General features: G+C 36.9%; 1 protein-coding gene across 1 annotated transcript in view; it reads right to left on the minus strand.

Annotated features, from left to right (window-relative positions):
- The window catches only part of LOC150107030 (MFS-type transporter SLC18B1-like), a 213,497-nt gene that overhangs the window by 108,102 nt on the left and 77,540 nt on the right, over positions 1 to 27,855 (minus strand). The window contains exons 7-8 of the mRNA XM_090392910.1: positions 14,476 to 14,563; positions 3,617 to 3,756 (exon numbers count right to left, since the gene is read on the minus strand). Of these exons, the coding sequence (XP_090249036.1) occupies positions 3,617 to 3,756; positions 14,476 to 14,563 (228 nt within the window). The remainder of the gene's footprint in view (positions 1 to 3,616; positions 3,757 to 14,475; positions 14,564 to 27,855) is intronic.

Here is a 27,855-nt window from a genome sequence, read left to right on the forward strand (position 1 = left end):
ACACAGTAGTCCCATGTTGGATCACTCACTTTTGCTCATTGTCTTTCTTTCTTTCTTGCTCCTTTTGTTTTATTTCCAATCACTTTCGTTGACATTCTCTCAGCTCTTATTAGACCTCCTGAGATGAGTCCTTTGACTTCATGGAGGTCAGATGTTAATAACAATAATAATGATCTTCATACTTTTCATTCCCCTTCTTGGCTGGTATTTCTATTCACTCTCTCAGCACTCATATTGTTCTTCCTTACTCTTCCATGCATTAAAAGACCGCATTGCACTCACTTTCTCAACTGCATACATGATATCTAAATTCAAAATGTTTACTTATCACACACAGATACTCTCTAATAGCTTCTAGTGTTAACTTACATAACATAATCCTGTCGGCTGCGTAATTTTTTTGCGTCTGTGCACCCAGAGATTGTCGGAATAAGTGAGACATGGTTAGATGAGGATGACATCCTGACAGGAATAGAGATGGAAAGGTATGATGTGTTTCGTGAGGATAGAAGGGATAAAAAGGGAGGGGGAGTGCTATTGATGATAGAGAAAGAGTTATGTCCATACAAGGTAGAGATGCAAGGGGGAAATGGGGCCAGTGGTTTTGAGGCAGTATGGTGTGAGATAGAGGTGAATAGAATCAAATACTTGGTGGGATGTTGTTATAGACCTGGTAATGTGGATGGTGGTGATAGTGAAATGTATAGTTAAATAAGCCAAGCAAATAAGAAAAGGGTGATCATTATGGGTGATTTTAATTATGGCAATATAGACTGGAATGAAGAGATAGCAACTGGAAGTAAAGAAAATGAGTTTCTTGAGTTTTTGAGGGATAACTACCTCAGACAGTATGTAACAGAGGGCACAAGAGGATTAAGGGTCTTGGATTTGGTCATCTCATCGGAGGATGTAATTATCAATGAGGTATCAAATCATCCACCAATTGGTGAAAGTGACCATGAGGTGATTACTTGGGTGGTTGCCAGCAGTGCAAGGACCCCTGTGAAAAAAGGGTATATGTGGAACTACAAGGGGGGTGATTATGAAGAGCTCAGGAGACAGCTTGCAGGTGTAGCATGGAATGAGGAGTTAGCTGGAAAAGAGATCAATGCAGCTTGGGGGATTTTCAAAAAATATTTAGTGGATGCAATGTCTAAATGTATACCACGGGTGAGAAGGTTAAATAAGTTAGGTGTGAGATGGATGAATAAAGAGATTAAGCATGCAATACAGAGAAAAAGGGCATTGTGGAGGCAGCATAAGAGAAGTGGAAGTAACCAATTTCATGAGTTCTACAAAGACCAGGCAAGGAGAGTGACTTGGTTGGTGAGAGTAGCTAAAGAGAGGTATGAACAGCAGTTAGCTAATGAAGCTAAAAAGAATCCTAGGGAGTTCTTTCGATATGTAGCCAGCAAAAGAAAGAATGATTATGGAAGGATGACATTGATTGGAGGAAATGGTATAAAGACAGCTGTTGCAGAATGTGTGGTGGAGATACTTAATGAGCAGTTCATAAAGATCTTTCAATCTTGTGAATGTGACTTCATGGAGAGATTAAGAGCAGTTGATGATGGGGAGGAGAGACTGACTGTAAGTGAGCAAGAGGTGTTTGGGGAGTTGAGTAAACTAGATGTAAATAAGGCTGTGGGACTTGATAATATATCACCGCGTATTCTGAAGGAATGTGCCAGAGAGTTGACACCTGCCTTGACATATTTTTTTAATACGAGTCTTGCACTTGGTCAAGTCCCTAAAGAGTGGAAGGAGGGCAAGATTGTGCCACTTCATAAAGGAGGTGATCGAACTCAAGCATCAAACTATAGGCCTATCTGTGTGTCGGGTGTTGTGGTTAAGTTGTTGGAGAAGCTTGTGAGAGCTAGAATCCAGAGTTGGGTTGACAACAATGGTATAATCTTTGATGGACAGCATGGATTTGCTAAAGGGAGGTCGTGTTTTAGTAATCTACTTACTTATTACAATAAAGTGACTGCTTCCTTGGACAGAGGAGAAGGATACACAGTAATATACTTGGATTTCGCAAAAGCTTTTGATAGAGTGCCTCATGATAAGTTGACAGTCAAACTAGAGCAGATGGGGTTGGATATTAGATTAGTGCATTGGATTGGAGACTGGCTATCTGATAGGTATCAACAAGTTGTGTATGGGGGTGCAATATCCAGGAAAAGGAAAGTCACTAGTGGAGTGCCTCAGGGATCTGTTTTAGGGCCATTACTATTTAACTTGTATATTAATGATATTGGCGAAGATTTGGATTCAGATATTCAGTTGTTTGCAGATGATGCAAAGTTGGGAAGAACCATAAAGAGTAGTGAAGATGTTGTGGCCTTGCAAGAAGACTTGAATAAATTGAGTGATTGGGCAAGCAAATGGGGGTGTGAGTTCAATGTTGCAAAATGTAAGGTTTTAAAATTTGGAAAACAAAGATGGGATGCAGAATTTATGCTTGGTAAGAATATATTGTTGGAAGTAGAGGAAATAAGAGATCTGGGAGTGATAGTGGATAAGGATCTAAAATTTAGGGGTCACATCGCCAAAATTGTGAAGACAACACAAAGACTTCTGGGAATGATGAGGAGGACACTGACGTGTAGAAGTAGGGAGATTCTTGTTCCATTGTATAAGGCTTTGATTAGGCCACACATGGACTATTGTGCCCAGATTTGGTCACCTGGTTTTCAGAAGGATGAGGAGATGTTGGAAAGGGTCCAAAGGCGACTGACTAAGGTAGTTTCTGACCTCTGGAATGTCGAGTATGAGGAAAGATTGAAAAGATGTAATTTGCAGAGACTAGTGGAGAGAAGGAAGAGGGGAGATATGATAGAGACCTACAAGTTGGTAATGGGTTGCTATAGGATCAATGGTGGAGAAGTTCTACAGCAAATAGTGGGAGATCAGGGGAGAACCAGAGGTCATCCCTGGAAACTGTATAAAGAGGGTGTGAGTAGGGGAGTGAGAGGCAGGTTTTTTTCGTGCAGAGTTGTGAATGATTGGAATGCCTTGCCTGAGAGTGTGGTGTCTGCAAGGAGTTTGAATGTGTTTAAGACCCGGTATGATGAGATGTGTGTGAGATAAAAGGACCTCCTAGATGAGTCTTTGACTCCATGAGGTCTTGTTTAATAATAATAATAATAATAATAATAATAATAATAATAATGAATAATGGAAGTATGACAAACATTGTAACAGTTATGTGTTCACTTATGTACCAATGTTTATCTCCTTTTTTTATTCTTTTTTTATTATTTAACTAAAGTCTGTGTGATCATTCATTATGCTATGATACTACCAAAGGCAGCAATCTTGGCTGCTTTTGCTTGAGCAAATATTTAATTATCAAAAAAAAATTAAACCTGTCATGTAGCATACTGGTACTTATTAAGGGCTTATTGCTGTGAAGCACATATTCTTTGCAACAGACAGACAGACAGACAGACACACACACACACACACACACACACATACATTCTAAAAATAAAAATAACTTAGTTCATTAATTTGAGAAATAAATCTCTTAGAAAGTTCAATTTTCTGATAATCCTTTGAAAAATTATTTTGGTTTATAATAATTAGAATAGCAAAAGTTTGCATAACTTACACTTGCCACATGATTTGATAATGTTGGTTCATTGAATCCAATAGTGATGCAACTGACAGTAAAAATCAAAATATCTAATAGGAAGCTGAAACTAGCTATCAACTTGCGCATGTTCTGGTCTTCTGGATCAAGCTTGCTAACTTAAAGAAAAAGAAATTATGAAACAATTCAAATAGCATTATTCCATTTAGTTGTTAGTATTATTATAGGATCATATATAGTATATCATTATACTGCATGCAATATTAACTTCTTTCATTAATTATTATTATTATTATTACATCTCACCTCCAGGGAGTCCAAAGACTCATCGAGGGAGGGCATCTATTCTACAACTCTTCGTGTCACTACTCCACCAACCTTCATCATCTAATACGAATGCCATCTACCGCCGCCCACCACCACTAGTACTTTCACAGACAATCACAAACATCCATGCCCACGGTGGGATTCAAACTCACAGCCTTTTGACTAGAGAGCGGATACGCTAACCACTTGGCCAACCAAGAATGACTACAAGATTAGGGAGATAGTACTGAATGACAGCCATAGAAGGTGATTTACAAAAAGGTATTGAGGTAATCTGTATTATTATGTAGGAAAAACATGGACAAGTGGAAACAAGAAAGTGATGCTTTCATTATAACATCATTAAAGCCATAAGATGAGAATATTATGCCTGTTGGATACATGTATGACACTAGCAAATTTGTTTATTTTGAAGGAAGAGGAAAAATCCCCATGTTTCTGAGGAAACTCTACATCACCTCCAGGTACAATGACATAAAATGCATCAATGAAATCCAAGTGGGCCAAAAGACCTTTTTTGTGGTCACTGTATTGTTTTATGGTAAAACATAAAAAATGTACTGTTAATTAATGCTATATACAATTCACAAAAGCCATGATAATACATTTTATACTACAAAACCAAATAATGCATGCAATGGAACATAGCAGACCTTTGGTTGAATGCACATATGCATGATAATGATGAAAATAAAAGTGCTAAAAAAAAAAAAAAACCAACATGTCAGTACAATTAAAATGAAAATCATTTTAAAATATCATATGTTATTATTATTCAGGACCTCCATAGTGTCACAAGACATATTGTGGGAGGTACATCTTATCATACAATTTAAAGGAATGCTATGATAAACAAAGGCTATCATAGGGAAAAAAAAGGCTATCATAAAAAAACCACATCTTATCCCTTCATTTTTGAAATTATGGATTCTACAACCATGTTAAAATAACTCTTTTTATTATCCAGACGTTTCGATCTTCATATCAAGATCATCATCTGGAGCATACATAAATATACAAGACAAGCTGCGTTACATTTCAAACCATAAGCTAGAGAAACAATGATTTGATCACGTGCTACTCACTGGCATGACCTCTAGTGGAAAAAAATAAAATAAAATAATAATTAAAAGTCTAAGGGCCCGACTTATTACTTAGCTAAAAAATTAGGCAACACTCAAGGAGTTGGTAGGTCATTCCCCCTCCTATATCAAAGAAACACAACACTTCATAAACGTCATCAAAGACATTACATTAGAAAAAGATGCTCTATTAGTCAGTTCAGACATCTCTGCCCTCTTTACGAATGTCCCAATCAATGACACAATTCTTCTTTTACAGAACAAATTTCCTCCAGATATCACGCCGCTCTTTGCACATGTATTACGTTCTGGTTATTTTGTATGGCAAAATGCTTTCTACCTACAAAAAGAAGGCACAGCCATGGGCTTGCCATTATCCCCCCCGATAGCTAACTTTTATATGGAACATTTTGAACAACTTGCTTTAGGTTCCTCCCCTTTAAAACCCAAAGTCTGGCTTAGATACGTTGACGATGTTTTCGCAATCTGGTCTCATGGCCGCCAGACACTAGACACATTCCTTAGCCACCTAAACAAGCAACACAAACACATACAGTTCACAATTGAGATTGTAAAACATAACACACTGCCGTTTCTAGATACACTTGTCACATGTCTTCCCTCGGGCAATCTTTTCTTCACTGTTTACCGGAAACCGACACATACTGGCCAATATATAGTACACATAAACTCCTACCACCCAACACAAAAACTAGGTGTCATGAATACCCTAAAAAACAGAGTTCTGAAGATCTGCTCCAATGAACAGGCACTGAAAAACGAATTTAAAGTAATCAGCAATACTTTTCAAAAAAATGGATTCAGCCAAAACACTATTAACAAAATTCTCTACAAGACCTCAATAAAAAACAAAGACAAACCAGACTACAGTAAAACTAACCATTTCCTACATTAAAGGGACATCAGACAAAATAAACAGAGTACTACAAAAATACAACCTCAAAGCCACCTTTAAACCTCCTGCAAAATTAAAAAGCTTACTCAACTCATCCAAAGACCCACTCCCGCCGCTGGCCCACCCTGGAGTATACCGTATTTACTGCACCTGCAACATATCATACATAGGAGAAACAGGGCGCACAATTCCAATCAGACAAAAAGAACGTAAACGACACATCAAATATAATAATCATGGTGAAGCTGGCCTTTCTGATCATGCCCTGAACACCTTACATAGAATTGACTGGAAAAGCACTAGTTGTCTACATCACACCAAAACATGGTATGAATGCAAATTTAAGGAAGCTTGTAAGATCGTTATTAATCACCCCAATCTAAACAATAATGATGGTCGAAAAATCCCATACATATGGAAGGCATATATTCGTCCCACGAATCCTTCCTCTCTAAGAAGAACTATAAACAGGACTGTAAAAAATCCAGGATCCTAAATCTAAAATAACTTTAATAATAAAAAATAAGACATCACTGTTAAAGAAAAAATCTATAAGAAAGAATGTTTATTCATGTTGTAATTTATAAATAATTTATTTTATTTTTATTTATTTTTTTATTTTTTTAATCAAAAATAACATTGTAATAATAGAAATAGGACATCACTGTTACTAGAAGGAAAACCATCTGTAAGCAAGAATGTTTATTCATGTAATCATAAATTAAATCTAGCTTGATGTAATTTTTTTTTTTCACTAGAGGTCATGCCAGTGAGTAGCACGTGATCAAATCATTGTTTCTCTAGCTTACGGTGTAACACAGCTTGTCTTGTATATTTATGTATGCTCCAGATGATGATCTTGATATGAAGACCGAAACGTCGGGATAATAAAAAGAGTTATTTTAACACTGTTGTAGAATCCATAATTTCAAAAATGAATGCTGATCACCGTGTAACACTAAAAGAAAGCACATCTTATCCCTGTTCCTTCCACTTGTTCTTCTATACAAAAGCTCTCCCCTGGTGTCAATCCTGTAAATATCTCTTAACATTTTAAATGTCCCAAACATATCATCCCATTCGTATTCTATCCATCAAACTCTGTAATTTGAATGTCCTCAATGTATTCCCATAACTAATAACATACAGTTCTGATATCATTATCTGCTTATATATCCTTTCCAAAATTACTTTATCTGATAGAAAGTCTGGTGAGTAGATTTGAGCATCATAATTCAGATATGGTCTGATCAGGACTTCATACAAGGGAATTATTATTATTATTATTATCATATAACACCTCAAGGGAGTCCAAAGACTCATCGAGGGAGGGTACCTACTCTACAACTTTCCATCAATCCACACTGCAACTTTATCATCTACACCAATGCCATCTACCGCCGACCACCACCACTAGTATTTTCACAGACAAACATCCATGCCCACGGCAGGATTCGAACCCGCAGCCTTTTGGCTGGAGAGTCGATACGCTAACCACCAGGCCAGTCAGGCCAGCCTATTACCTCTCTTTTATCTCTATTGGTGACAATCTTTCTCAGTACCACAGCAATCCTCTAGGTTACTTTTGCCATTTTCATGATCTCTCCTCTAAACTTCAAATTTCTTTCAAATATCACCTCAAGATTCCTTTCCTCCTCCACTTCCTCTGGTATCATTCCATCAATTAGAGTAAGCTAATCCCAATGGTAAAACCCAAATATCAAGAACGCTGTCAGTTTAGAAGCATTAAACTTACATCTCATTCAGTTGTCCACCTGTCCAGCTTATTCAAATCCTCCTAAAGGTCCACCTCATTGGCACCATGACTAATAACTCTTTCAAACTTCACATCTTCTACAACAATTGATGATCTTTGATTTTCTTTAAGAATCTCAAATGCCAAAATTGACCATCTTATCAGTTTTTTAGTTCCTGCAATATTTAGATTTTTGGCTTAAATAGCATTGGAAAATAGTAATATTTTACATAACCACCATAAGCACTTTGCTTTCGATCTGGGAAAGTGCCCATGCAATCTTGTTCCAGGAGGTTGCTAAACATGTAGAATTCACAGCCAAGAAAGATTACTTATCAGTAATGCATGGGAAGTGGTCAGGGACTGTTTGAGAGAAACAGTATCAGACTGCATAACCCAGGGCCAGGAAGGTAAACCAAGTGGAGATTAAGTGGCTAAGTAGAGATATAAAACAAGCACTACAGAAAAAGAAAACAATGTGGAGGGAATATACACAAAAAGATGAGTACAGGCAATAATGGTAAATAGTATAGTAAGAAAGTCTAAATCATATAATGAGTGAAAATTAGCTAAACAAGCCACTGAATCCAAAAGAATTTTTTCACTATGTAGCAAGTAAAAGGATGAACGATAATGGAAGGATAACTTTAATCAATGATGATGGTAGGAAGAGGACAGAAGCAGAAGAAATATTTTAGTTGTGAAATGATCACTTTGCAAGGATGTATCATCCTGGTGGAGATTTTGAACTTATCAATGTGACAGGCTAATGTGAGAATTGAGATAGTCAAACTGGAGTTGCTCAACATACCGGAAAAAAAAAAATGAATACAGCAGTGGGACTGGATGGTATGTCAGCCTGTGTGGTATGAGAAAGTGTAAGAGAACTGGTGGTGCCCCTGACAAAGTTGTTTAATATAAGTCTAAACTCTGGAAAGATTCCAAGAGAGTGGAAAGAAGGAAAAATAGTTTGAATACATAATAGTGACTCCAAGACAGAAGTATTGCATTATAGATTAAACATCCTTGCAGTTAAAATCCAGGAATGGGTGGATAGTAATACAATACTCTTTGGTGGGCAGGCAAGGATTTGTAAAAGGTGGCTCCTGCCTTAGTAATTACTCACATTTTATAATACAGTGATAGCAGAATTAGATAAGAGAAATAGCTACACTATGATGCTGCGACTTTGCAAAAGTATTTGACAGAATACCACGTGGGCAACTATTACATACATTAGAGCAAATGGGAATGGATATGAAGTCAGTAACATGGGAGGAGGGGGGACAGACAGACACCAGAGAGTAGTATATGGTGAAATGGAATCTAGGAGAATGAGGTTGAGCTAACAGCTCAACCTGAAGGTTCCTGTATTAGAGCCACTACTCTTTAATTTGTATTTAATGCTATAGGGAGATACTGTATAAGAATAATGATAATAAACTAGTATTTCCTGCCTGTAATATGTCATTAATTAGTCAAGAAACAAAATATGTGGATGGCACTTCTTTAGTGCTATAATGTGAAATAGAGACCAACAGGACAAAATATATAGTTGGTTACCTATAGGCCAGGAGTACAAGGAACGATATAGAAAATGAATAAGCAAATGTGCACAATGAGTGCAGGTCATGTTATTATGGGAGACTTCAAATATGGAGACATAGATGGGAAAGAAGAAATACCATGTAGCAGGAAGGAAATGGAATTTATTCACGTTCTAAGAGATACTTACTTGAAAGAGCATGTGATAGAGGGGACTTAGGGTTTGAGAGTGTTGGATTATGGAATCAGAAGATCTGTTCATAACCAAGGTGGCCACATTATCTCCAATCTGGGAGACTGTTCATTTGGTATTGACACGAGAGGTTGCAAAATATGTGGAGTTTTCAGTTGAGAAGAGATATATGTGGAACTGCAGGTAAGACAATTATGATAAGCTTAGGAGGCAGCTTGAAGCAGCCATGGCATAACAATCTTCAAGGAAAGGATGTTAGCAATGCATGGGTGACAAGAAAGCAATATTATACTGTATATATCCAAGGTCAGGAATGTTAATCAGATAAAAGTTCAATGAATGAGTTGTATCATTAAGCAGGAGCTCCAAAAAAAAAAATGTTGTGGAGAATAAGTAAGGAGAAAGGTGACCAGCAAACTCATGAACAGTACAAGGTTCAGTCAAGAAAGGTGACCAGCATGGTAAGGAAAGCAAAATCAGACTATGAGAAGAAATTAGGTGAGAAGCTTTAAGGAAGTCCCAAAGAGTCCTTCTGCTACACAGCAAGCAAAAGGCAGAATAACCATGGACAGATAACTGTAACGAGCTGATGGTAGTGAGGTGACAGTAGCAGACAAAATACTTGAATCACTGAGTGACTGTTTTGCAAGGGCCTATCATCCAAATGAAAATATTGTTGTGATACATATAACTGAAACAGATGTGAGAATAGAAATTGATGAACTGTAGGTACTTAAGTTTACAGAATCTTAATGCAAATATGGTCATGAGATTAAATGGGGCATCAGCTCACATATTACAAGAACATGCTAAGGTAGGTATTGCATCTGACTAGGCTTTTGAATGTAAGTGTCATTTCCAGTAATGTCCTAAAGGAATGGAAGGAGGGCACAATTGTTCTGTTACATAATGATGACTCCAAGACTGCAGTATACATAGACCAATCATTTTCATGAGAGTGGTGGTAAAAGTAATGAAAAAGTTGGTCAAAGAAAGAATTCAGGAATGGGTGAATGAGAATATGATGGGGGAAGGAAAGACAGCATGGCTTTGTGAAGAGTAGGTTATGCCTTAGTAGTTTACTAACTTTTTTTTATAATAAAGTGATAGATGAATTGGATAAAGGGAATGGCTACATAATGACATAGGTATTGACAATTGCTGATTAATGTTTTTAAAATGGACCTTCCATGATGAATCTATGGACTTGGTGGAGGTGCCTGTATATATAAATAATAATAATAATAATATATAATACTGATGGATTTTGTCATTTCAAAATCCTGCAGTATCGTCATGTATTGTTGTTTACACAATAAATTAACAAGCTGGAATCCAAGCTTGTTAATATCATGAATTTCATATCCATGGGAACGGATATGAAATTCATGATATGGATACAAGTGTGGCTGACGCACAGATACCAAAGGGTAGTATATGGAGGAGCAGAATCCAGGAGAAAGCAGGTGACTAGCAGTCTGCTGAAAGGATGGTCACACTGCTTGGACCACTTCTGTTTATTTTGTACATAAATGATACAGGAATGATTTAAAAGAGAAATATTCAGTTGTTTGCTGATGATGCAAAATTGTGTTGTGTTGTGTAATATTCAAGCCAGGATATGATGATGATTTAAATAGGCTGACAGTATGCAAAATATAATGAGTACCAGTTGAATGTGGAATAGCATAAACTTGTTTTATTTCGGAGTGAAAAGATTACAAGCTGTGTACCCCATGGATGGAATTGTGCTCCAGGAAATGAATGAAGCTAAGCATTTGGGGATGTTAATAGACAGAGTTGAGGTTCAGAAGGCATATTGCTAAGGTGGCCAAAGTAGGTCATAGGATTACTTGGTTACCAAAACACACACACACACACACATACAAACAAGCAGAGATAAAGTTTTGATTCATTTTTATAAGACCTTGATATGACCACATCTGGATTACTGTGCTCACATCTTGTCACCTGGGTTGCTTGGGGATGAGGAAGTAGTGGAGAGGATCCAAAAATGACCAAGATATTGGATGGTTTGGGAATGCTTTCTGTGATGATAGATTGAGGGTTTGTGTGTTGCAAAAGTTGGTTGATTGGACCGAAGAGGGGATTTCATAGAACCATTTAAGTTACTGAAAGGTTTTATAGGATTGATGCAGAGGAAATATTCCAGTACTTGACTAGAGGGAGAAGAAGAGGGGATCATCCTTGGAAATGAGTCAGAGTGTGGTTAGCAATATGAGGACTAGATATTTTGCTTCAAGAATATTGAATGGATGGAATGAGTTACCAGTCTGATGTGAATGCTTTGTCTGCGTCCAAGAAGAGGTATTACAGATATCACACACTGCTTTAGATAAATGTCATCTTAGCAGTTGCATGGTTGAAAGTAAATTCTGTTTACTTTCAACCATGTATTCTTCTCTCTTTCCAATCTATCCTCATTATTGAATTCCATGTTAAAAATTAGTTGCCCCACACTCACTGGGTTACTCTGCCAATGCATACCATCTATACCTTCCTTTGCCTATAGCAGCAGTCAACTATATATTTTGTCCTGTTTATCTCTCACACCAGACAGCTTCAAATGCACTGCTTCCTGGAATCCTGTCTTCCTTATTAACTTTTACTCTTCTTAGTTGAAATTCTTCTGTTTGTCATCAGCAATATCTGACTCCACCCCCATCCTGTTTTCTCTCTCCCTTTCTTTTCTGAACATACAATACCTCCTATAATCTCTCCTAACTATATCATCCTTCCTCAGCCAAGTCGCTGATAGTTTTTTATAATTATAATTTTGAAAGCTGATAACTTTTGTCCAAGGTAAATTAACCAATGCCAAAAACTCCTCACTTATATTCCCAGTGCATTTGACATTTAATATATGTGAAATGCAAAGCAAACTCCTCTGATCTCCTCAGTTACTCTTGCATCACATAATAATACACGATGCTTGGTAGAGGGTGTAGTGCAATTCATCTCTCCATAACATAGCTTTTCAAGCTTGCTCTACTATACACGCTCTTTGCATCACTGAAATTTGACGCTGCATGTTGGTTTAGGTAATGTGGGGCTTGCATATTGCAGTCCTACCATGGATGTTGTAAACTCATGTTGTGAGTCTCAGTTATGAATGTTTTTGTGCAGATTCATGTTCCAGTCAATGCCTGGAACTCCACATTCCATGTGTCAGCCAAAGAGTGGTTTTTACATATTATCTTTCAACACATTCAGTGAGTGAGTTGGGTCATCCACTGTGGGTAGCACTTATAGTTGAATCCCCCATACTTTCATCTCAGTATGGTATCACTGACTGCTGACTTGTGATGGCCCAATTTACCAAACAGATAGGCTTGCAACATGGCATCCTATCACAATGCCTCTTTCAAACTTCATCAGTTCCCTTCTGGCAGTCATTTCACCCAGATACAGTTGCACTGACTTGGGAGCATTATATTCCTCCAATTTATACTGGCTACAAACACGTGACCCCGTTACATGACACAATGCACCTTGTCCACAAGGGTGTCCATTGACTGTTTTCCAAGCAGTGTATATATACTGTACATGTGTGTGTGTGTGCACGCACATGCTTGTGCACAAGAGTGTAAGTTATGCAGGAGAAATGTTCATTTGTCCATCAAATTTACTCCACACATCTACAAACTGAACATTCCTCCTGCACAACCTATGCATTAACTTATTTGCAAATTATAGCCTTTCTTCTCAATTTGCTCTTATTATACCATAGTAATAGATTTACAATAATTATTCTATCACATTTATTTATTTATTTCTTCCAGTAATTCTTTTACATTTTCTCTCATTCCTTACTTGTAAACTTTCAAATCATTCACACAATATTCTTTCCTTCTTTTCCCTCTCAAATTTTATTCTCTTCTCTGCTATGCCACTTGCCAGACATTTCTAGATTTTTCATTATTATTATTATTATTATTATTATTATTATTATTATTATATCACACCTCCAAGAAGTCCAAAGACTCATCAAGGGAGGGCATCAACTCTACAACTCTTCATCTTACTACTCCATTACTCCATCTAATACCAATGCCATCTACTGCCGACTACCACCACTAGGGCTTTCACAGACAATCACAAACATCCATGCCCATGGTGAACTCGCAGCCTTTTAACTGGAGAGCGAATACGCTAACCATTTGGCCAACCAGGCCGGCATGGTTAGCATATCATGGTTACTTTGTCCTGCAAAATATTCCATATAAGCACACAGTTTCTCCTTATTAAGGCCTTATCTGGAACTACTTCTTTATGTTAGCAATTATATTTGTTTTAACCTTCACTTCTAATTTCCACTTCTTTTATATTCTGCAACTGCATTCAATCTACGTTTTCTAGAACATCCATATTTTCGTTCTTTTCATCAGTATCATTCACCATGTCACTTTTTTACTCTACCCACAATTCTTAAAATTATCTTCTGAAACACTTTCAGCATGCTCTCTCATTATTCTTACCTTTCATTCACAGACCATCTGACCCTAGGTAAGAAATAGACCTCATGCATTGCATTTCTCAAAAACCCCTCATGTTAAGAAACAGTTGGCCATATATATAGATGCATTATAATAAAAAGTCATAAAAATATATAGTCATAAGGAATTCATTAAACAAGCAGCACACTCAATCATAAAACAAAGAAAAACCACTATAAATGAATACAGCATCCTTAGTTACAATAATCCCTCAATTATTCAACCAGAATGGAAGAGCAGTTTGCTGGTCAAGTAATTAAAAGGTGGGAAACTAAAAGGGCAATTACATGGCACTATACAGAAGTCACTTGACACACTAACTCATTCAATGGTCAGTTAATTGAAGGTCTGATAATTGAGAGAACCTATATTTTAGAATGATAATAATAGAACCTTTAAAAAAAGAAGTAAAACTAAAGTAAATAATAATAATAATAATAATAATAATAATAATAATAATAATAGTCAGCTTCTTACAAAATATGTAAAAAACAATAATAGTCAATTATTATTTGCTTTCATATTTATTACCTGTACATACCTGTATTTGGCAAAACGATAATTGATAATGCAACGCCTAAAAGAAGAATACCTCCTAAGGCTACAAATGGCAGTGTGTATCCACCAACCTATAAAAAAAAGTGCATTTTTTTCATAACAGTGCAGTAATTAGAAAGAAGTCATGGCAGTTAAAATTTGTATAACCGAGTTCGATGATGCATAAAGTATTTTTGCATTATGGAATACCGAGGCAATCAATGTGAAATCAATAGTCTCCATGTACAAATAGAACAGTAATGGAAATACTTCACGTATAAACTTTGTTTGCTTACACTTGAATAAAGGATTAAAACAAGAATATAATTTCTTTTCAAGTATAACATGCTTTGTAACACAGTAGTAAAATTTTCTACAAAAGCCTAATGAGGAATCCATGATATGATACCAATCAAGGGACGTGGACCATTTTAAATTCATTAAGAAAGGGAAAGAAAGAGGAGGCAGATTATTATTATTATTACTGTAACATTTCTCCATGGAGTTAAAAGACTCATTACAGAAGTTGTACCCAAATACTATGACAGTCTTTGGGAATAGTAAAATCATCAATTCTCTTTGTGAAAAAAAAATCACTGTTTTGTAATATTCATCAATGACCTTTCATTCTTATTTATATTGCTTTCATTCTGAATCATTTTACTGATCTCTAATCCAGTATACCCCTCTCAATAACTTATATGATTTGATCATATTATTCCTTCTTCTGTTTATCAGACTTGAAGTTTACACTTCTTCAATCAATCTTTTTTTTAATTTACATTCCATAGCCTTTGCTGGCCTGGTTGGCCAAATGGTTAGCGTATCTGCTCTCCAGCCAAAAGGCTACGATAACCCATCAACAGCTTAAATGTCTCAATCATATCCCCTCCTTTGTCTTCTATGTACCAAACTGTAATCTGGATGCCCTCAGTCTATCCCCATAGTCAATATTTTACAGTCCTGATATCATTTTTGTTATCAATTTCTGTACTCTCTCTCCAAGGTTACTTCGTCCACTACAAATACCAGTGATCAGATCTGAGCACAGAAATCCATATGTGGTCTGATCAAAGCTTTATATAATGGGACTATTGCCCTTTTATCTCTCGTGATCAGTGTCCTCCTCAATATAGAAGTAATCTTTGAGATGTCTTCAAAACTTTTTCAATATGTCTTCTGAACTTCAAACGTCTATCTACAATCACTCCAAGATGCCTTGCGTCTTCCACTACTTCCAGTATAATTCCATCAAGAGAGTATAAAACATCCCATCTGTGGATCCCAAATTTCAAATCTGCATTTCGTTGCATCAAACTAATATCCCCATTCATTTTCCCACCTTTCTAGTTCATTCAAATCCTCTTGAAGAACCAAAACATTAGCACTATTACTAAATTACTAAGCTTCACATCATCTGCAGACAGCTGAATATCTACCTGTAGTTCAGTGACAATATTATTGACATAAAGACTGAATAGTAATGACCCCAATATAGAACCCTATAGAACCCCTACTTCTAAACCTTCCTGTTCCCCCATATATAACTCTCTGATGTCCATCTGAAAGCCAGTTACCAATCCAGTCTACTAAACTGATATCCAAACCCATATGTTGCAACTTAAAAACTAACTTATCTTGTGGCACCCTGTCAAATTCCTTTGAAAAATCCAAAAAAGCATTGTATGCCTTACCCTCATCCCCTACTCTTATTACTCTATTGTCAAAAGGTGACTAGGTTACTAAAACAAGAGTGCTCTCAATATTATTTATGCTCTCCTGCATAAATAATATTGCCCTCATCTTTCCAATTCTGAATACAAGTTCTTATCAATTTCTCCAAAACTTAACACCTACAGAAGAAATACAAACGACCCAATAGTTTGATACCTCCATTCTACCTGCACTATCTTATCCTCCTTCTGCTATCCATAAACTTGTCCCATTGCAAGACATGAAATTTCATCTAGTTCCTATGTCTTAATAACATTCAGCATACTCGGTATTTGAAATAAATCCTTGCCATTATTCACTACTAACACTTCACGACTCCTTATCCTCTAGGAATAAGCATGCTGTATCAGAAATGAAACACTAATAAACTGATCATTAAATAGCTCTATGTAATCAGCATTGGTCACCCTAGTCCCACCTTCTTCCAGCAAGGTAATCTGTCCACAATCATCTTTCCTCATTGGATTGCAGTGCTGGTCTCCTTATTTTTTCTCCTTATAATACTAGTTACTTTTATAGCACAAGCCTTATATTCCTCATGCAACTGTTCTCCACCTCTTCCTTCATATGTCTTCCATAATATTTTTTTTCATCAGCAATTCCTGTTTAATTTCTCCTGTCATCCATGTGACTACAAATCACTTTATCCTCTTTACTCAAGGTATATAATCTGCCGTTGCTGTCAACAATTTTATTGAAGTATCTCTGATCACTACCTCTCTTCTTTCAAATTCTTTCATACATTGTACTGCTGCAAGCTGGTTTCTAAATCTGTGATACACATAGTGGCCACTGAATTAGAAACTTTTATTTATTTCACAGAAATCAGTGGTTTCCGTATAGGCCAATACTGATCCTCTTCAATTCCTTGGATATAGTTTGATGAGATATGGGTCAGGAACAGCTTTCTTTAAATGCTTTGGTCAATTGCTACACACAGGAAGTTCTATTTGTCTGTACAAGTTTCACAGATGACTGCAAGCTTGTTCCTGATTGGAGTATCTTTTGACAACAGTTATACCTCTTAGACAAACAATGTGGGTTATTTTCCCACTAATTAAACACCAGGATATCTCAACTTTTGAGAAACCAGTCAGCGCTGCTCTTTTCAAACTTGTGGCTCCAGTCAGACAGGCACCCACGATAAGTCCTTTATCCAACTCCGAAAGATCCTTTCTTTTTCCCGTTGTGATCAATACTGTTGATGATTACTGACCAGAGGCAGTCTTAAATAGTTGCCTGGAGCACATGGAGATAGACATAACCAACTATTATGGATATATGCTGTGTGTGTGAACTTTATCTACATCTGCATAAAAGTTTCTAATTGGCTGGTATGTATACTTGCATTCCTTATAATTCCACATAACTTCCTTCTACCTTGATACTCCTACATACCTATTCATCCTCTAAGTCGAGACAATACAGTCACTGTCACTAACCTGGGACAAGTATGACATCTCACTCAAATCAGATACTGTAATGCAATGATCAAATCCAAAACACTTGATCCTCATATTCTGAAAGCATATGCTGTGAGGTAGAGATAGGAAAGACAGGATATTTAGTGGAGTGTTGCTACAAACCAAGGAGCACAGAGGGTGGGGACCAGGAGATGTTTAGATACAGCTGTGCTTGGAAAGTGCAAGAAGAATGATTGTTATGGGAGATTTTAACTACAGCAGTATAAATTGGGGAGAGGAAGATGCATGTAGAAATAAGGGAATGGAATTTCTAGACTTCTTGAGGGACAAATGTCTTAAGCAACATGTAATAGAAGGAACAAGAGGTTCAAGAGTTTTGGATTTGGTCATAGCATCAGAAGAGTTGATAATAACTGAGATGATATCTGAGATGACTTGGAAGATGAATAGACATGCATGAGTATCAAAGAGATGGGAACATAAATGGAATTATAAGGCAGCTGATTATAATGGTCTTAGACATCAACTTAGGGAAGTTTCATGGAGGGAGAAATTGGAAGGCCGGGATATCATTAGTGCTTGGGAAATTGTGAAGGAATATTTGTTAGCACCAATAATAAGCTGTATACCACAAGTGAAGAAGAGGACACAATTTAGTGTAAAGTAGATGACAAACAATATTAAACAACAACTGCATGTGAAAAAGAGGCTATGGAAGAGATATAAGGAGACAGGTGAAGAGAAGATGCATGAAGAATATAAGAGACAGGCCAGGAGAGTGAGTAGTATGGTAAGGAAGGTGAAACTGGAATATGAGAAGAGATTGGCCCTAAGATCCAAAGAAAACCCTAGAGAATTTTTCAGCTATGTGGCCAGTTGGAGGAGAAATGATTGTGGATGAATGACAATGTGCGATAAAAATGGGAATAGAGTGACTGATGCAGAGCACATAGTGGAATTGTTCAATGAACACTTTATTGGAGTATTTCATCCTGGAGTAGTAAATTTTAATACTAGAGGGATAGGGCAGGTACCAAATTTAGAGGTGCAGGAGGAGAGTGTGTTCCAAATACTGAGTAATCTGAATGTCAGTAAAGCTGTGGAACTGGATGGTATTTCACCACAAGTTTTAAGAGAATGTGCTAAGGAACTGACAGCTCCTTTGTCCTGGCTTTTCAATGAACATTTAGCTACGGGAAAGGTGACCAGGGAATGGAAGGAAGGTAAGATAGTGCCTTTGCATAAGGGTGGTAGCAGACTGGAAGTGTCTAATTATAGGCCAGTTTATGTGTCATCAGTAGATGTTAAGATCTTGAAGAAATTAGTTAGGGTCCATATACAACATTGTGCAGATGATGGTAATATTATCTGTGAGAGTCAACTTGGATTTGTGAGGGGGCGCTCTTGTTTTAGTAATATGCTAGCATTTTATAATAAAGTTACAAGAGCAGTAGATGAGGGAAAGGCATATACTGCCATTTTCTTGGATTTAGCGAAGGCATTTGACAGGGTGCCACACGATAAGCTGATTATTTAAGTTGCAGCACATGGGTTTGGATGTCAGGTTGGTCAACTGGATACAAGATTGGTTGTCTGATAGGTATCAGAGAGTTGTGTATGGTGGGGCAGTTTCAAGGAGACAAAGGGTTATAAGTGGGGTCCCACAGGGCTCAGTACTGGGAGCTATATTGTTTAACCATTATATCGATGATATTGTCATTAGATTGCAGAGGGGTATTCTGTTGTTTGAAGATGATGAGAAGCTGGGAAGGGTTATTAGTAATAGTGCAGATGTGGTAGTCCTGCAAGAGGATTTGAATAAGCTAGACAGATGGCAAATGAATGGGGATATTGGTTTATTATTACTATTATTATTCAGGCCTCCATGGAGTCAAAAGACTCTTCGTGGGAGGTCCTTCCTAAGAAACACAAAATCTATCAAGACTCATTGAGGGGAGGTCCCCCCTAAGAAACACAAAGTCTACATACCACTCCTTGAAATCATTGACCCTTCTCACTCTCACCACTCCATCAAGCAATGCATTCCATGGTTCAACCACCCTCCATGCAAAGAAACTACTCCTCACCCTCTTGCTCACAGTTTCCTTTCGTAACTTCCAGGGAGGGCCTCTTGTCATCACTCCTTCTGGCTGTTCAACTAAGCGAAAGAACTCCTCAGTGTCAACCCTGTAACCACTTCTCAACAGTTTAAAAGTCTCAATCATATCACCTCTCCTTCTTCTATCCACCAAACTCTGCAGTCCACATTCCCTCCGCCGATCTTCATAACTATTATTGTACAGTCCTGAAACCATCTTTGTTATCTGCCTTTGTACGTTTTCCACAGTTAATTTATCCCCTTCAAATCCTGGGGACCAAATCTGAGAAGAATAGTCCAAGTGTGGTCTGATCAGGATCTTATACAACGGAATGATAACTGTTTTATCTTTGCAGGTCAGTGTCCTTATTATTCCATTCTCATTATTGCAGCAATCCTCTGTGTTACCTTCACCACCTTTGCAATATGTCCCCTAAATTTCAGGTTTCTATCAATCATCAACCACAGATCTCTTGTCTCCCCTACTTCCTCCAGTATAACTCCTCCCATAGAGTATGCAGTGTCCCATCGATGTTTCCCAAATCTCAAAACCGTACATTTTGCTGCATTAATCTGACACCCCCATTCATTTGGCCATCTATCTAGCTTATTCAAATCCTCTTGCATGCCTGCCACATCTGCACTATTACTAATAATCTTTACCAGCTTCGCATCATCTGCAAACAACTGAATATTCCCTTGCAATCCACTGACAATGTCATTGATATAAAGGTTAAACAATATAGGTCCCACTGCTGAGCCCTGTGGGACTGCACTTGTAACCCTCTGCTTCCTTGAAACTGCCCCACCATACACAACTCTCTGATACCTATTGGACAGCCAATCCTGAATCCAGTTGACCAATCTGACATCCAGAACCATGTGCTACAACTTAAATATTAGCTTATCATGTGGCACCCTGTCGAATGCCTTCGCTAAATCGAAGAAAATGGCAGTATATACCTTTCCCTCATCTACTGCTCTTGTAACTTTATTATAAATGGCTAGCATACTAAAACAAGAGCGCTCTTTAACAAATCCATCTTAACTCTCACAGATAACATTACCCCCATCTGCCCAATGCTGTATACGGTCCCTCACTAATTTCTCCAAGATCTTAACAACTCCTGATGATACACAAACTGGTTATAATTAGACACTTCCAGTCTGCTACTGCCCGTATTCAATGGCACTATCTTATCTTCCTTCCATTCCCTGGGCACAGTTCCTATAGCCAGACTTTCATTGGAAAGCCAGGTCAAAGGAGCTGTCAGTTCTTTTGCACATTCTCTCAAAACTCATGGTGAAATACCATCCAGTCACACAGCTTTACTGACATCCAGAGTACTCATTATTTGGAACACACTGTCCTCCTGCACCTCTAAACCTCGAACCTGCACCCTCTAGTATTAAAATTTACTCCTTCAGAATGAAATACTCCAATAAAGTGCTCATTGATGATAAAGTGTTCAAAAAAAGTGTTCACTGATGCAGAGGACATAGTGCGATTGTTCAATTGCACTATATTCTCTGCATCAGTCACTCTCTTCCCATTTCTATTCCACAATCATTTCTCCTCCTACTGGACACATAGCTAAAAAAATAAAAAATAAATAAATAAATAAATAACTTATATCTTGGTCTTCCTCCAGGTCTTTTTCCTGCCAACCTGGCAGAGAACACTTGCTTTGCTAATCTTTCCTCTCATTCTGTTTGAGTGACCATACCACCTGAGATTAGCTCTGCTAACATATTCCTGGATGCTAACAATGTCAAGTTCTTTTCTAATATCCTCATTTTTAATATGATATTGGCATTGATGCCATCTGTTCATGCCCCTACTCTTTCTCAGGACTCTCATAATTGCAGTCTCTAATCTTCGGTCAAGTGTTTTATTTCTAACCTAGCTCTCAGATCCATAAGTTAAAATTGGTTTGAACACTGTCTTGTATACAGCGAATTTAGTGTTTTGACTAATTTCTCTTTGGTTCCATATAAATTTATTCAGTTGACTTCCTACCATACAGCTTTGTTGATTCTGTTGTCTATTTCCATATTTAATTTACTAGATCTTTATGCCTTTTCCAGATCTACAAAATTTAGATCTTTGTTATATTCCTATGATTTCTCAACAATTTGTAGTAAAGTGAAAATCTGATCCTTACAGCCTCTATTTGTTCTTCACCAAGCTTCCCTTCCACAATCCTTCTCAACGATTTCTCAATTATATTTTACCAAGAACATTTGATTTTTACATTCTGCACTCTGAAACACACAGATTCCACCTGTTTAATAATTCTTGTTTATTTCTGGAGAGTAACTGTACTTGCAGTTACTTATCACAGGTAACACTCGTATAACGCGGATGTTATGGTCCACAAAAATGGTGCGTTATATAAATTGCATTATGCGAGACTCATATCACACAGAAAAAGTAGGGTTAGGTTCCGAAATCGTTTTTTTTTTTTTTTTAGATTATATAAACAATGACACATCCAACAAAAAAATATTTTTATTTAATTCGGGTAATTCATCTAAGTTAAGAAAACATATAAACTATGAAACAAATATATAGTATAAAATTATAAAAAATTATAAATTGTATGTAAACTTCATTGCAAATAATACATAAATGTTTATGCAAAATAAAATAAAGTGTATATTTTAATCGTCATCACTCTCTTCAAAACTAACATTTCGTAGATATTCTTTATTTACGAGTGGCTGGACGTCATAATCACTTGAAATCTCTTGGACATCATTAGTATAATTCTCATTGCATACTTCAAGTGGTTTAGTTATCAAGAAGTCAGTAATAAGACCTTGCTTACCACTATGCTGCAATTTTTTATTAAGTTCATAATACGGAGCTAAACAAATATCCAATTGTCTTGTGAATTTTCCGGAGGCTCCATTGAGACATCATTATCCATAAAATAACTTGCCGAGTCCAATCCTTCTGCTAATTTCTTTAAACTGAATTCTTTAATGGATTCATCACAATCAGAACTTTCCCTGCCATTTGATTTGATGTCATCTTTAATTGTACCTGTTCCTCCTCATTTAAATCTATTTCCCCATCAATTAATTCCATATTGAAGAGATTGGAGCTCTGATGAAGAAGTTTGCGAAGGTTGAGTGTCATGTGCATTTTTTTTTTACATAAAAAAAAAGCATTACATATTGTATGTAACTCACCAAAAAATAAAGTGCTCAGCTTGAGATTAACACACTTACGATTTTTAATGCGCTTTCCTAGCAGAAAACAAAGACAATTTTCAACAATTAATACTTTATACGGTAAACAATTGACGTACATGCCTGCTAAAGGGTATTTCCCCTAATATAAATTTGCTACTTATAACTACATGCGCAATATGGGCAGATGCAAATTTAACAAACATAAAATTTGATTTTTAAGTCATGCGTTGAAAAATATATGAAAAGATAAAGAGTTACTACCGTTTGTAGACCATCTTATATCGAAACCACATTGTATAAGTTCAATAAGGGTTACTATAATTTGTAGACCGCGTTATATCGAAACCATGTTGTATAAGTACTGTGTTATACAAGGGTTACCTGTATTGTTATTATTACCTTCAGACCTCCATGGAGTCAAAAACTCATTTTGGAAGGTCCCTCTGTCACACCCAGCTCATCATACCATGCCTTAAATACATTCACATTCTCTGCAGTCACCACTCACAGGCATTGCATTCAACTCGCCTAATACTCTCCATGCAAAAAACCTATTCCTTATCCTCCTTCTCATCCCCTAATTATATAGAGCTTAAAAGATGGCCACTTGTACTTCTACTGTCTTCTCCCCCCCCTCCGTTCTAAAAAAAAACCTCACTGGCATTAACCTGGTAATAACCCTTACCAACATACTGTCTCAATAATATCCCTCCCCCTCCTCCTAGACTCTGTTAACTTCATTCCCTCTATCTGTCTTGATATGCAACATGCCAGAAATGAGAAGCCATCTTAGTCAATCATCTCTGGATCCTTTCCAATTCATCCTTTTGAAAACCAGGTGACCAAATCTGTGTGCAATAATCCACATGCAGCCTGATGAAAGCCTTATGCAGTGGAACCATAACAGCCTTACTTCTACATATCAGTGTCCTCTGTGCCATTGTCAAAATCCTCTGTGCTGTCTTTACAGTTTTAGCAACATGTCTCCAAAATTTAAGTCCTTGTCCACCGATCATTCTCAGATCACTCATCTTCTCCACCTCCTCTAAGATATACCACCAATTATAAACTCTGCATTCAATATTTGCTTCCCAAATTTCAAAACCTTACTATTTGCAACACTGAAATGGCAACTCCACTCAATCATTCATCCAGTCTACTCAAGCGGACTTGAGTAGACTGGGTAGATCACAACATATAATCTATTCCTCAAAGTTCTTCCCAACTTTGCATCATCTGCATATTATCATTCAAACCTTTCCCAGTATCATTACCATACAAGCAACAGTTCCAAAAAAAAGAACCTTGGGGCACACCACTAGTGACTTTCATCTTCTGGAATGATGTCCCCATCCCCTTTGTACAATTTGCTGATACCGATTAGACAACCAGTCTCCAATCTGGTGCACTAATCTACTATCCAACCTTATCCATTTAATTACCAATCTGTCATGTGATAATCTATAAAAGGACTTTGTGAAATCTAAATATTTCACCGTATATGTATCTTCTTTGTTCAATGCATTTGTCACTTGTTATAATTAAGTAAGTAGACTGCAGAAAACAATCTTCCCTTAGCAAATCCATGCTGTCCATCAAAGAGAATACTACTGTTATCAACTAAATTCTCAATTCTAAATTGGTCCTCACTAGCCTCTCTAACACTTTAACCACAACTCCAGACACAGAATGGCCTATAATTTGAAAACTTAGTCTTATCACCCATTCATTATGAAGAGGAATAGTTTTCTCTCTTTTCACTTTCTTCCCATTTAAAGACTAGTGTTAAAAAACTGTCAGTGATATTGTTAACTCCCTGTATGATGTAAATTTATATTGAAGTTATTTTGATATGAATATGAATTTATTATAAGAAAAAAAATGTTCTTTCTCGAAAATGTGTTAGTGACTCACAATTAACATCTTCTGAACTTTTCATATCATATCACCAACTAAGGCTGGTTTATAATATAAAGTAAAGATGCCAAGAAATTATATTCTTGGTTTAATCCTTTACCCAAGTGTAAGCAAACAAGTTTGTGCATGAACTATTTTCAGGACTGGAGCAATTCACATAAAAAAGCTAATGACTTCACATCACTTGCCTTAGTATCCAATAATGCAAAGCACATCTCCTTGCAGATATGTATAATGCTATGCATTATGTGAAAAATCACTACTCAGACTGGTTTTGACCTTTATAAGTCTCATCAGTGGGAGACAGACCCAGAGGCAATGCCAAGGTTAAAGTAATGCAGAAGTCATATTTCCATATGTCCTGTCAGGTGTCTTCTCCCTCCAGGAAATTGACTACCATGTGTCTACACCACACCATGTTCTATTCTGCGCCTCTCTGCTGCATTCCTCATATGAGAGATAGGTCCAGTCTTTTATATTTTTCATCCACTCCAGTCTTTGTCTTCCTCTTTCCCTCAACAGTTCCTTCGAGAAGTGTCCTTTGCAGGCAGTTATGTCTCAGAATATGTCCAAAATATCTGACTTTTTCGTTTTAATTTCTTTCATCAGGTTCCTGTTTACACCTGCCATCTCTAGTACCTCTTCATTTGTCTTTCCATGATATTCTCATAATTCTTCGCAGCATCCACAATTTCCAAGGCCTCCAGTTTTTCACACTCAGATTGGAGAGTGTCCATGTCTCTACTCCATATAATAATGTAGACCATATGTAGATTGGAGATTCTTAGTCTTGTTTTCAGATTTAATTTTTTATACTGTTGAAAGTTGACCTTGCAATTTCAATCCTTTTTCTAATTTCATCTTCTGTCCTGCCATTCTCTGTGATCAAGTGTCCAAGGTATATGTATTTTTGCACCTGTTCTAATTTATTTCTTTTTATATTGATGCATATATTTGGTATTTTCTTTTCTCTTGAAATTGTCATGATTTTTGTCTTTTTAAAGTTGAAACTGAGGCCATACTGTTCGCTATACTTGAGGGTTTCATCTATAAAAGTTTTGAGGTCATATTTGTTTTCAGCTAGAAGAACCGTGTCATTCTTAAAGTTCTTAAAAGAACTGGGAGATGGACTGAGTCCTTGACTCTTTATCCCATCATCTGAATGAATAAAATCTGTGTGGATGGGGTATTATTGAGCTAAAAGCTCTAGTCATGGCTGGGTAACGGCAATAGCCGAGCCTCAGTTAAAACCTCATTGGCTACAGCATTGCCATTCATTACCCTGGAAGTCCTAAAAAGGACTTTGATCTTAAGGATCAAATATAAGAACCATGTCATCAGCATATCTTAGGTTATTAATATTTCCATATGCAAGTAGCTAAAAGGTGTCACACCTTATTATTGAATTACTCTGGATCAGAGATAGTTGTTGAAAGGTTTTCCACTTGGTTTTACTATAAATTAAAGATGTCAAGAAATTATATTCTTGGTTTAATCCTTTATCTAAGTGTAAACAAACAAAGTTTCCATCTGAAGTATTTTCACTGCTCATCACATCTCTCAAAAATTTGGTGTTATCAAGCCTTTAATTAATAGAGCACATAATGTGTGCTCCTCTCCCACAAGCTCATGTACAACAAGCTTACGTACTTCTATTATCAAAAATGTAATGGAATTTAATGGTTACAACCTTAATCAAATCCAGCATATAATTGACTCCTATGTTCCAACACCACAGGATTCTTCAACAGACCGCATGGATCCAATTTCTTATATTTTTGGTATCTCTGAAGCAATTGGTAGAATTTTGAATGAGTATCACCTTATTCCCACATATTTTCCTATCAACAAAATTTATTATCTGTTGCCATCTACAAAAGACAACCTGTTCCTTCTATCATTTTATTATTATTATTATTATTATTATTATTATTATTATTATTATTATTATTAAGGCCTCCATGGAGTCAAAAGACTCATCGTGGGAAGTCCTTTCTAAGAAACACAAATTTATCAAGACTCATCGAGGAAACACAAAGTCTATCATACCACTCCTTAAAAGCATTGACCGTTCTTGCTCTCACCACTCTCTCAGACAACGCATTCCATGGTACAACCACCCTCCATGCAAAGAAACCACTCCTCACCCTCTTTCTCACAGTTTCCTTTTGTAACTTCCAGGGATGGCCCCTTGTCATCACTCCTTCTCACTGTTCAACCAAGCAAAAGAACTGCCCAGTGTCAACCCTGTAACCACCTCTCAACAGTTTAAAAGCGTCAATCATATCACCTCTCCTTCTTCTATCCACTAAACTCTGCAGTCAACACTCCCTCAGCCGATCCTCATAACTAACATTGTACAGTCCTGACACCATCTTTGTTATCTGCTTTTGTATCCTTTCTACAGTTAATTTATCCCCTTCAAATCCTGAGGACCAGATCTGAGAACAATAGCCTAAGTGGGATCTGATCAGAGTCTTATACAATGGAATGATAACTCTTTTATCTCTGCAGGTAAATGTCCTTTTCATTATTGCAGCAATCCTCTGTGTTACCTTCACTACCTTTGCAATATGTCCCCTAAATTTCAGGTTTCTATCAATCATCAACCCCAGTTCTCTTGTCTCCCCTACTTCCTCCAGTTTAACTCCTCCCATGGAGTATGCAGCGTCCCAAACCTCAAGTCCTTACATTTTGCTGCATTAAACCGACACCCCATTCATTTGCCCATCTATCTAGCTTATTCAAATCCTCTTGCAGGGCTACCACATCTGAACTATTACTAATAACCCTTCCCAGCTTCGCATTATCCGCAAACAACTGAATATCCTCTTGCAATCCACGGACAATGTCATTGATATAAAGGTTACCTGGCATTTATCAGATACCTTGTGAATGTAATCTGATATACTTTTGGCAGACAGACTTCTGTTGAAAAAAGAATTAATGAACATCAATATTATATTGAATATATGAAACCTTAAACGTCTGGTCTGGCACAACATAGTAT

Source organism: Typopeltis vanoorti, chromosome 5, assembly GCF_054136105.1.
Source record: "Typopeltis vanoorti isolate ZY-2024b chromosome 5, IOZ_Tvanoo_1.0, whole genome shotgun sequence".
Classification (NCBI taxonomy): Eukaryota; Metazoa; Arthropoda; class Arachnida; order Uropygi; family Thelyphonidae; genus Typopeltis; species Typopeltis vanoorti.